This window comes from Mus caroli, unplaced genomic scaffold, assembly GCF_978045245.1.
Source record: "Mus caroli unplaced genomic scaffold, Mus_caroli_1 scaffold_11, whole genome shotgun sequence".
NCBI classification, from domain to species: domain Eukaryota; kingdom Metazoa; phylum Chordata; class Mammalia; order Rodentia; family Muridae; genus Mus; species Mus caroli.
In genome coordinates, this window is record NW_028227266.1 from 50,680,831 (window position 1) to 50,693,368 (window position 12,538).

General features: G+C 43.7%; 1 protein-coding gene across 4 annotated transcripts; it reads right to left on the bottom strand.

The window, feature by feature from the left end:
• Positions 1 to 3,520: 3,520 nt before the first annotated feature.
• Positions 3,521 to 10,749, bottom strand: CUNH11orf87 (chromosome unknown C11orf87 homolog). Of its 4 annotated transcripts, none has more exons than XM_029481043.2 (2): positions 10,447 to 10,749; positions 3,521 to 8,981 (listed from the first exon to the last, which is right to left on the bottom strand). In XM_029481043.2, the coding sequence occupies exon 2, from the start codon at positions 8,736 to 8,738 to the stop codon at positions 8,127 to 8,129; it is 612 nt and encodes a 203-aa protein (XP_029336903.1). In that variant the 5' UTR covers positions 8,739 to 8,981; positions 10,447 to 10,749; the 3' UTR covers positions 3,521 to 8,126. The 4 variants fall into 4 exon arrangements, with proteins under 4 accessions (XP_029336903.1, XP_021029021.1, XP_021029019.1 ...); XM_021173362.2 differs by lacking the exon at positions 10,447 to 10,749 and adding an exon at positions 10,051 to 10,211; XM_021173360.2 differs by lacking the exon at positions 10,447 to 10,749 and adding an exon at positions 9,753 to 9,849.
• Between the last annotated feature and the right edge of the window lie 1,789 nt (positions 10,750 to 12,538).

The following is a 12,538-nucleotide window of genomic DNA, read 5'->3' on the forward strand; positions in this document are numbered from 1 at the left end:
CACTCAGATCAGTATACAGTCAGACACTCAGAACTACAGGGTGACACACAACAGTGAGAGGGCAGTGGAGCTGATGTGAAGGAAAGAAGTTGCTTGAATCTAAAATAGAAATAACCATCAGGGACCTGTAATTGATCCACCACACATGCCAATGAATGGGGCAAAGTCTTCATCCTTTGTCTCAGGAAAGCACATTTAGATAAGGGGAAGTGGTCCAGGCCACAGTGAAAAGTATGGAAGTAAGCATTCTTCTCCTTCCTCTTGGTTCTTCTTTGGCAACCTACACCTCCTCTTCTCATCCCTGGAGATGTCTGGGATATATTGAAGCACAAAATACTGAAAACACTTATATTTATCTTAATGATGTTTGACCAAGGTCTGCAGATTATTCCACTGAAGTCAAGCTCAGGTTTATTGCTTGTATAATTTAATTAAGGACTGACTTGGAATATCAACCACTGGAAAGTACTGAAAGGAGATCAAGTCTTCCTCAAGTGCAACTGGAAATCATGACCTTGTGGGATCATAGGGTCATCAATAAAATAGTTCTGATTGATGCAGGCTTGCTAGCTTGCTGAAGAGTTTCTCTTCCAATTTAAGCTATAAGTTTGGAGACAAATTTTATCAGAAATCCCTAAAATCTACCTGTTTCTTTCTGATTATACCAAATGAAGTCCTTAAGGAACCACACAGAGAAGTCCATACCTTCCAAACCTGGGTCACTCAGGAGGAATCAGACATTGACTGGAAGAAGATGAATGGCAGGGCTCTTTATTCCCAAAGACTTTGATTCAGGGGGTGGGGGAGAAATATAAGCAAGAAGTATTTGTCCCGGTGATCAGTATTCTGATAGGATCAAAGGTCATTGGACTTTAACACTAGTGATCACATTAGCAAACTCCCTAATTCTGCCCCAACAATAAGGAAGTGGCCCTGAAATGGCTTTGGTAGCAATAGGCATAATGCTTCCTGCTTCCCACCATCCAAGGAAGATACACAGGTGGGCCCAGAGAGTCTCACTCACCCTATTAACGCAGTCCAGGTATGCTTAGGACATGGCAAATCATCAAAGGCTTACAGTTGGAGCATAGATGTTACTGCAAACTCAAATGTCAAATCTCTGTAAAAATACTCATGGCCCTTGGCTGTGCTGGTGGATACTACATGGGTCTTGAGTCCTAGTAATCAGCACCTTAGGATATAGGCTAGATTGGCCACTTCCCACCTCACCAAGGAAAAATCATCTTCATACTGCTTTGGTCTGAAGAACCTTCCCACTCTGCCACAACAAGATAGCATAAATCATACCCTGGTATGTTTGGAAAAGAAACAGATGAGAAGGAAAAAAAAAATCTGGAAAATTTCTTGAAAGCATCACAGTTCCATCAGTCTTTGTGAGAAAATAAGATAAATCATAGAAAGATAAAGTAGATGCTCTCTTTGCATCGGTGTATGCTAAGAATGGACACTTCTGCCCTCTCTGTGCACCTCTGACGCTTCAGTGCAGTAAGCATGTGAAGGCTACCCTGGGATTTTAGAGATTCCTAATGCAAGGAAATTTATGCACTGAGAATTGATGTCAGACACTTAGGCAAAAATTAACTCACCTGACTCAAAGCAATGGCCAAGGAGGGCAGACGATTTACAGAGGCAGACAGGAGTGGCCAGGGTGTGGTAATGAGGTGTGAAGACTGCTTACCTTTCAAGTCTCTTAGTCTGTAAGGCTTGAGAAAGTAAGCCATTGTTTTTAGAGACAGAAACATAGTATTATCTGCATCAATTCCAATCTGGGACACAGAAATGGTAATTTGGAAAAGAGATTAGGCTTCAATATTCAACCCCAAAGGAACATGTGTATATGTATATGTGCTTGTATATATGTATATGTGTATCTAGTGTTTTATAAATTAATTCCTGTTTGGGAAATTCAAATAACAAGAAAATGGATCCACACCAGCCCAGTGAAAGCAAGCTATAGTAATATCCATCCTTCTATCATATCAAACAGATGAGGTTAAAATGTCTTCCTCCTGGGGCTGGAGATGTGATATTGAGTGTTTGGTTTTTTGGTTTTTTTTTTTAAATCACTAATGCATATTTGCTGCTGCCTTCAGGTCAAGCTAGTTGCTCATTCTCACTTCAGTACCTAATACTCAATAGAAGTCCATCTCAGGTCAATGTTACAATTTCCTATACACAATTTAGTGACCACTTAGGAAATCTAGTCAAACTGGGAGGGTTATAGTGAGTAGCAATAGGGTAACAAGTACAAGATGATTAAAATTTTAGGGGAAAGGAGAATAAGACTTAATGAAGCACACTTGCTTTGCAAGAATGCAAAGGTTTAGCACAGGGGCAAGGTAGAGCACCCTTACCAAATACACTTACAATTATATGTCCTATTCTTCATCTATCCACCACTAAGAAGTAAGTGCAAGGTTCATGTCAGAAAGAAGTCTAAGTCCACCAAAGAAGAGAAGGCTAGTATAGTAGGAAGAACCTCTGGAAGCAAGAAAGGATTATACAGAGAAATAGCTGCTTCTTATGATCTGGGATGATTTTGGGAAAAAAAAAAAAACAGAAGAATAAAGTGAGGTAAGTAGCTATGAAAGTTCCCTCACTTCTCTACAATAGAATCTAAAAAGAGGGTTGGTGGTGTGTGATAAACATCTAAACAGCTTTTCAGGGTAAATGCCAAGCCTGCATCTACTCAGATCTCAAGACAGTGAGCTTTGCAGCGTAAGGCTATACAACCTATATACAACTTGAAATACCTCTGCACAGCATCTAACATGTTACAAGGACCATAGAGTTGAGGTGGCAGGGGTAGTGGTTTGATTCATGATCCTGAGTAAAAATTCATACCTTTCAGTGCAGGTCTAGAATACAGGAAACACAGAGTCTACTGTATCTTCAATAGGGAGGTAGTAATCCCAACAGTGGCAGAGCTGAGAACTGTAAGGCTCGGATGAGGAGTCCTGTGATAACATAGGTCTGGGTCTAAGACTATAATGCTGAATGACAGGAGAAAGTGAGGATAGGAAAATAGCATCACATATAAAAAGCAGCTCTGACAAGATGCATTTCAGCAAGGCTCTGATCCATCTAAATGTGTGTGAACCTGAGACATCCCTCTCTAAAGGGAAAAATGAGATATTAACACGTCTCTTCAAGATAGACTAAGTTATTATTAAAACTGTGGAAGAAAAGAAAGAGGGAATATCCTTAAGAGGTTGAGTTGGTGCCTAAAAGGGTCACTGAATTATAACAGTAGACTCGATTTACTGGGTAATATCAAACACTCTCATGCGTGCACACACACACACACACACACACACCTTTTTCTGAGATGCAGCTGGCTTGTGTGGAATAGAGGATAAGCTGTGGAAATATTTTTAATTGACCATCTCTTTTAGTAAATTGTATCTAAACGAAATAGGAGGAGATATTTTATAACTCTGGCATTCTGTACAGTAAATTAATAAGGAAATCGTGTCCAAAGGCCAATTAACAAGAAAACTCTTTTATTGATATAAAAGCAAAACAAATTTTTCATGAATTTCTAATACCTGTTTTATTCTATCAATTGGATATACTCGAGTTCAAAAATCACTTCTGTTGATGCCGTCACTGTCGTTATCCTCTCTGTAGCAGCAATCCTGTGAGACCACAAGTCTCAATGAAATATCCTTCCTCAAATGGGTAAAGCAACCCGAATAATGCACTGCATCTCAATTAAAGCTAAGTAAGTTCTTATTCTCCACTAAGCATTCCGACACTGCACCAATTGCACCATCGGGCTGGTGATATTGATAAGTATTGATGTGAAGTCATCACATCTGCTTCCAAAATGTTATCAAATAAGGAAAAACTAAACCAGAATCAGATTTATATTCAGCCCAGTGATGAAATACCTTCCTGTGTAGACGGGGCAATTCGTTCTTACATGAACATCTATGGACCACACCACAATTCCCAAACATGAGTAAGTGGCTTTTCAGATTCGAGTCCAAAGCCTAGACTTCCATGGGAGTGAATTTTAGAAGCCATATTAAAGTTTCTGGTTCCAATTTAGCCCATAACTCTCATGTAATACTAGTTAGTCATTTCTTAGCAATTATCCATAAAAAGCACTTAAAATCTATGCCTATGCACTGGAAAAAAATTTTAGTCAGTATCTAATCAATTCAATGGTTACAGATAGGGAGGGTTAAAAAGTCAAATGCCCAGTAATTTTTAAAGCTAAATTGTCCATATTTTCCAAAAAGCTACTCTTCAAACTAAACAAATAGTAGGTATAGTTTCATTTTACCTTTAGCTATGCAGGTATATGTTGTATCTCATACAACATGTAAGTTGAAAGTGAAAAGGGAAAATCAAATTGCAATCCATGATTGTGGTCTAGATGGCTCCAATGCTCGTGTAGATAGATTTTTTGATCCATCCAAATAGCTGGACCACATAGAGATGGTCATGACTTCGTTACTGTTGCTACATTTGAGTCACTAATATAGGAAAGGAAGCTTATCTAATTACCAATTCCCCAAGCCAAGGAAGACTCTCCCCTTCCACTAAATAAAGAGAAAGCCATTCTGATTTGACCTCAGAGAACCAAGTACATGCATACGCCTGACTCCTCAGATCCTCTCTGGATCAGAGGATGGAACAACTATTTGGTTTCAGTCTCATACTTATAATGACAGAAAAGAGAATACAAAAAGTCCATTGTAAATTTGTACAAAAGGTATGCATATATAAATACATATCTATGGGTGTATATAAATTCTAAAGATTATATCCATCTTCATCTTCAAGAGTCAGAGTCCCATACAGTTGACATATTGGCATTCTCTCTCTATTTTTCTCATTTTTAAAATAGTAAGAATCAAGCATGCTACCTTATTAATACTGAATAGCAAGTGCAGGAGCTGAGCTATAGCTATAGAAGGTTGGAGCAATTAGTTTGACGGGACATCAGTAAACAAGATCCTTAGAGTAAATTTACCTATTTTCGTAATGCCTTTTGTCTTGTAAAAATGAAAACTCGAATGTCGCATGGGTCAGTTGAGCTCTCTAAGTAGCAATCTAAGCAGACTCTATAGAAATTTGCATTGTTGTATCTTTTCTTACAATAATTTGGTGTGGGATCTGGCCTACTAGAATTTCATGTAATTATCATTCTAACTAACAGACATCTTGTGTGATTCCACCAGGTTCACAGCATATTAAACTCAGTATGAAATGTGATTGATAAGCTGCATCATCTTTACACAGGACACTATTAAAATATTAATCCCTAGTCAATTGATGGAAAAAGGCATATACACTTAAAGGTGCACAATGATAGCACATTACAGATGTGTGCTTATGGTTAGAGGTATCAAGATTTTTTTTAATACACATAATTAGTTTATTTCTTGTTTGCTCTATTTCTTTTGGAAAAAAAAGTATGTAGGACATTGCCCCCTAGGGTGTGCAGGCTGCTTCTTGGAAGGGGATTATTATTGCATGCCTTGAATGCACTGTGATTCATAAGGCAAGAACATATGAGTTGCTTCAGCACCAAGGAAGTGGAATGAGCATCTAGCACTGCTCAAAACAGAATATCTTATTGCTTTAATAAAATGGGAAATTATTTACTGTAAAAAGAGTGCACCAAATAATGGGGGGAAAGTAATATCTATGTACTTATGTAGAGCTCATTGAAATGATGAACCTTCCTTCAGGGGTCCTGATCCTATTCAGATTTCACATCTAAAACCCATTCTGTAAGAAGGTATTAAGAGCTACAGTTGGATGAGGGCAAGTTAAAGAGATTAATGGACATTCTCCTTCACAGTGCCTTAGCCATTCTGTTGTACAGTGTAGAGCCCTGATACACTAACGGCTTCCTTGGTGGCCCGAAGGACTGAATGCACTCTGTCCTGTTACTAGGAAGTGACTAAGGCACTGGAGAGAATCTGGTTCATTGTTTAATATATTGTATCCAAAGATTATACCTGATCTTCCTAATGATACAACATGGCATGCTTAAACGATGGTCTTCTGTGCTTCATAAAGGACTGGGATGATATCTATGGGCGACTAATTCAACCTTATTAAATTATTTTATAAAGATACAGACTGAGCTTGGAAAACTTTATATGTAACCAAAACATTAGAGGCAATCATTTCTCGGGATAATAACCACATACAACTTGAAACAAGACAGAGCATAGAGGGGAGCTAGTGGCTTGGGAGATGGATATATGTAGGGGTCCCACTTCCCTACACCAAACAGCAGAGTCTAACATAGAGGGACTTATCTGACATTTAAAGAGAGGACAAAAGATTTATCTTCTCTCATGCTTTCCTTTTTCCTTAACATTTCCTATGTGTTCAGGGAGGTTAATTAGGCCAGACTTGGGAAGAAGAAAGATCCCCTTTGCTGTATATCAGATGCAGGCATGGAATCATAACTAAACAAGCTGTAAACCATTTTATCCTGTAAGCATTTACAGATTTAACTTGGAAATTGTTATGTCCTGTCATCCAAATTGCCCAACATCTCCACCAGTCTTTCCCCCAAACACATACAGTACAAGCAAGCACACACAGCACTGCCTCCAGGTGGCAACTGCATGCAGAGAACCACAGGCACTGTTTAAATATTAACCATGTTTTTAATAGATGGCATTCCAGCACATCCATTATTTGTTTTCTGTTGTGGTTGTTTCTGTTATTCACAAAAGAAAAAGGGGAAACATGGGTGTCATCGTTTTATAATAGTCTACTACAGCGTAAAATACAAAAGAACACTTCCGGAAACAGCAGAAGCCAGGCCTACACCACTGACTTCCTCAGCCAGTGGCAACCATTATATCAACAGCTGGAAAGTCAGAAGAACAAGAATATACAGTTTGGAGGACATATCACAGAACTATAGTTTTCTTCTGTATTTGGTACCAATATAATAAGTATATAACAAAGGTGCACTTGTTCTAAAAATAAAACAGAAACATACTAGTTGGTTAGATACTGCATTTTCAGAACTGCACATTACCTAATACTTTTTTTTTTTTTTACATAAAGGTAACTTATGCAATGTATAATGATAAGAAAAAACAATACCACACGCTAATCCAATTGTAGAAAAAAAAGAAGAAAGAAACCAATCAAAACCAAGACAATCACTTTCCAAAACAGCTCCTTCTTTGGTCTGCACAACCAGAGGAAGTAACCATGAAGGTGAGACATATTCAGCACCAGACCTGGCTGGACAGCTCCCGATTTCTCTGAGGCTCAAAACAAAACCAAAAAACAACCCCCAAAACAAAAAAACCAAACCAAACCAAAATGACCACCAGTCAGGTGTACAAATGAGCCCTAATGAGCAGCAAATCAGATAGTATGTTTTTGTTTTCTTTTTCTGTGCTCGGCCAGCGAGTGATATTTCTAAAAGTAAAACTCTAATTCTGCCAGGGGAAAGCAAAAAGTGAGATGATGACTGACTAGAGAGGGGTTACCTGTCCTAAACGTTTTTCTGGGACATTCTATGTGGTCTCTGGTGCTTAATGTAGATGTTGCCTTTATAATATACTATTGCCTGAGCCCAGCTGAAGGTGAGGAAAGGGGAGGGGAGACAAGCTAAAGGAAAAGTGAAAGCCCGTGAGGGAGGGGCAGAAAGGCGACTAAACCTTCACTTGACAGCTATATACAACATCACCGGCCCCCTCCCATCCCTTTGCTTCGGTGTCAATGTCTTAAATATTTGGTAGCTTGTGCGGTTTCTTCTCCTTATTGAGGGGGGCACGGGGTGGGGAGGGAAGATGCAGCCTTCATTAACAATGAGAAATTATGTGATTTGTCATGCGCTTGGACTGTGTTATTAGTAGTATAATAATTACTATAAATATCAGTAAAGTATTATCAGCGTTATTTCTTCCTCTGAGACTTTCCTCGCCCAATATTTACAAATACCGCACAGTGCCTCGGCGGAGGAGAGACAGTGAAAGGGTGGCCAGGTAAGGAAAGAGGGCAGAGAAAACAGGGGCCAAAGGAGAACGGAAAAGGAAGGAAGGAGGAACAAAAGCGAGGACGGTCAAGATGCTGGAGACGAGGAAGGGGTCAGGAGAGGGGCTGCGCAATCAGGACAGTACCACCGTTTGCAAAAGGCCCTCGCCAGGTGTGTCCAAGCAGGAGGAAGCTGCAGGTGCTCCTTGTGGACTGGGGGCTGGCAGTGGAGGTGGAGGCGCACAGGGACCCTGGCACAGGAGACCAGGGGATGAGGAGGAGGAGGAGGAGGAGGAGGAGGAGGAGGAAGTAGCATTGGAGGGGGTGCAGAAGGCGGAGTCCCGGGGCTGCCTCTCCAGTCGGGTTTCTTTTCCATGGGTTGGAGCTTGAACACCTGCCCGAGGCAGCCCCCCACCACCGTGGCTGCCGCTGCAATGATCTCGCTCGTATTCTTCCTGAGCCCTCTGCATCTTCCGCTTCTTCATCCTACGCTTGTGGATGTGGAAAGTGGAGAGTGACAGCACGAGGAGACAGAAGATGAGAGTGACCAGGACAATCAGCACCAGCGTGGATGAAAAAGACTGGAAGAGCTGCTGTCCCACCTGCGTGATGCAAGTGCCACCACCTGCGCCTGAGCTGCGGAGACCTGCGCTGCTGCCTCCACTGGCGTTGTGGGAAGCAAAGGTCCGGTTCAGGAGACAAGGCGGCAGGGCCAGCCTCAGCTCTTTCGGCGCCCTGGCACTCATCGGCGCTGGGCTGAGAGGGGCCAGGCCCACCAGGCTTCCTCTGTTGGACACACGGTTCCCACCAGCCAAGACGTGGACAGGAACCTACACCACCCCAACTGCTCTTTAGCGCTGGAGGGAGTGAGCTCTCCAGCCAAAGACTGAGGGAGCAACTGCCGGCAAGCAAGCGGGCCAGAGCTAGTGGCCCCAGGGAGATTGTCTCTGGTCTTCTTTGATCCTGTTTCCTTTTCCCCAGGTACAGTGCTGCAAAGAAAACAGGCTTAGTTAGGGTCCGGGCCACTGACAAGGCGAGTGCAGAGAAAGAGAGGGATCTGACACCACTGCCAAGCGGCCCTCAAATGGACTCTGTCATCTCCACAACCCACCGACCCAACCCTACCGCTCCTGGCAGCCCAGGAGAGCCGCGCTAGAAGCTCCGCTGGCTCAGATGGGGTCTGGCGTCGGTACCGCACCGCGGAGACACTGGTTACTCAGCAGAGAAGGCAGCTGCCCTGCCCCCTGCACAACTTTCTAATCGCCACCAACAGCGGCCGCCACAGTGGCTTTCTCTACTTCCCAGAAAGCCAACTGCCCTCTTCTCTGTGTCCTGTGGACCTCCTCTCAGGATCCACTCTTGCCAGCACGCACTCCAAGCAGGCTCCCTGTACGCAGTCCTCCTTCCCCATCCCTCCCTCTCCAAACACTTCCATCCTGGACGTTCAGACCCCCAAGGTCCCCGTCCCAGGGGAATACATCCCACTGCCTCTGTCCCTGGCCACAGCTGACCCGCTGGATCTGGCACACAGGATCATACTCGACCTTTCTCCAGCCTTCTTCCTTGCTACCTTCCTCCCCCTTTCTCCCTATCAAAAGCAGCTGAAACACCCTTCTCAGCGGAGGCACATCCTCCCAAGCGCCCCCCACCCCTCATCTCCCTGAGCCTCCCACTTGATAGTATCCAAAATCCTGTTTCTTTCTTCCAGAGCAGGAACTGAAAGGGGAAGGGTTCCCGCTTGCAAAGTTTGGGGAACCGACCTTGTCTCCAGCCTTCTTCCCCGGGGCCCTAGCCCCAGGGCCCAGAGGCTGTGGCAGAGGACCAAGCCGGAGGACCCGCGGCAGGCAGCACAGCTCCCTTGCCTCTCCCAAAAGGCAGGTGCAAACTGTTGCACTGCGGAGCAGCACGGCAAAGCGCTAGCCTCCACCAGGAAAGGGGCGGGGGCTGAAGCTCTGTCCAGAGGTGCCTGCGCAGGCCGCGGGAGTGGTCTTACCCGCCCTCATCCTGCCACTGGGGCCCCTGGCCATGGAAACCTTCATCCTGACCACTGTCTCTTACCTGGAAGGACCAGCCAGTTGCAGAGAAGGAGCCCCCGGCTTGGCTGCAGTGGCGGCTGCAGAAGGCACGGAGCGCTGGGACCAGAGACAGAGCCGCGCTGCTGCTGCCACCCTCGCCGCCGCCACCGCCACCGCCGCCGCCGCTGCCTTTGCTGCTGCTGCTGCTGCTATGGGGAGCTCAGCTCTTAGCCTATTGCCAGAGAGGCCGGTGACGTCAGGCAGCCACCGCCAGGGCTCCAAGCCACCCCTCAGGCCCCCACCCACCCTCAAAACCAACACCTTGTCCTGGCATAACAGCCTATCCAACACCATTCCCAGTTTCCTGCTGTTCCCCAGCTTTGGGGCTGGGAGGAACAAACCCACCCCCATCCCCACCTCCACCCTGCCAGCAACCCACCTTCATTCAGCACAAGCATTCCTTTGCCTAGGAAGAAGCAGGCTTCAGTTCTTCCATTGCTCTATGCTTCAACCTCAACCGGTCTCCAGGTACAGTTTTTTGCTCCAAGAGAATCTTCTCCCCTGGGGGTACACTTTTTTTTTCTGTTGACTGATCAGAGTCCCTGCTACTCCCCAATCCTATTTTTTCTGCCTCTGGTTCTAAGCATAAACTGCTTATTCTAGGGAGATGGCAAGGACATTTGTCAACACAACTGTGACAGAATCAGAAACAGGAACCTAAATATGCATCAAAGACTGCATCTCTCCACCAGTCTCCAAAGTATGTCATCCCATCTGCTTTTTGATTTCTTCCCCCGCACGCTCATCTTCAGGCCCAGGATCCATTCGGTGTATTGAACACCCCTTCTTTTTCGAGGATCCCACATTCTGAAGACACAAAGCATACATGGGCTTGAAGGGTGGGAAGGGGGAAATTACAAAGAGAAGTGCAGGAACCAATGACCCGTAAAAAATTCTCAACATTGTGTGTACTGCTAGAAAAATGTCCCTTCGTGGATTCTAATTTTTTTGTCAACGTGCTTGATTCTTGATACATTTGCTTTTTCAGTTAAATGCTTACATCTCCTAAAAAGGCTCTTAGCAGCCTGCAAAAAAATCTTATAGAGACCAGTGACTAGTTTGGGATCCTTTCAGAAACAGGAATAGTGTATTCTATTATAGTCACCATCTTCAAAATAGAGTGTGTGTTACTTTATGTGAGTTATTAGGAACGCTGGCTTGGAACACTAACTAAACAGAGTATGGTCTTTAGGGCACTCAACATATTAAAACCCTGCTTTTTTCTTCTCTCCTGTCTTGTTTACCTCCTGTCTTTGAGTCTAGAAAGTGTGCAACATTTTTTCACCGAGTTGGTCAGTCATGGAGTGTGTGTTCCTGCTTCCTAAGGGGAATACTAGCTGCCACTTACTCACTCCTATCAGCTACAGCCGTGAAGTGAGGTCTGATATGAAGAGAAAAAAAGATTTCTCCTTCTGACCCTATGTACTCATCTCCCCCTACTACAAATTCTCATTTTCCTCCTGCTCATGCCATAACTGAATGATACTCCATATTCTTCCCCCACCCCATCTCTGCTTTCATTTATTTGAGCACAAATCATCTGGGGCCTGGGAAGCAGCACAATGTTAAAGCACTTGTGTAAGATGCCAAAGGCCTTGGGTTCTATTCACAGCACTACAAAAAGAAGGAAAGTATCAGTTCTATCTTCATATGTGTCAATAAGAAAAAGAATTCCATTTAAGATAACAGTCCAGTACAGGCTGAAAAATGCACAGTTGCTTCAGACCACAGAGTGATGCCCTTTGACTGCCAAAGTCACACAGTAAATGATGGCCAATGACCTAGATATTTGCATAAGTGTTCCTTCCCAGAAGTAGAGGGCCTGATGCCTGTTAAAGCCACCCTCCACATCGAGTGACTCTGGATTCACTGACCTCAGAGAGTGGTGAGTCTTTGTATGCTTGCTTCACTGTGACCTGTGAGACTTCACAGTGGCTCTTTTGTGGACACTCTCAGCAGAGTCTCATCAACATGTTGCAAAGCAAATCAGGTTTGAATACTCCAGAAAGAGATCTGGCTGTTTAGGAAAACTCTTTAGCAGGGGAGAAAGGTTGTCTTGTAAAAAGAACTCTTTATACGGAATTAACCCTTTATGGTGTGTATTCTAGACTTGGGGCAGTCATTAAGTGTTTCCAGAGGAGCTATATCTCTACAACGTCTGGTTTGGGGGTTATATCAGCACCGGGATTCTTTTTACATGTCATAAATTCAGATTATGTCATGGGACTGCCAGTGTTCTTACTCTTTTGTTACAAATGAGACCATCTGCTATGCTAAGAATGCTTAAGGTGTCGGTGCCTTTTCCCACAACCTGTGAAAGACAAAGTCTCACCCTAAATAGCTTACATCATACTACAGTTCAATGTGACTTGGGAGACAGTGGTATTTAACTGCAAATGATTTAGGCAAATTAAAGACATACATTTTCAAGCCAAAATCCCAGTAAGCCTTTCTATATTTACTCTTCTGGT

Coding starts and splice junctions, on each gene's coding strand:
- CUNH11orf87 (XM_029481043.2), bottom strand. CDS start 8,738: ATGAGTGCCAGGGCGCCGAAAGAGCTGAGGCTGGCCCTGCCGCCTTGT.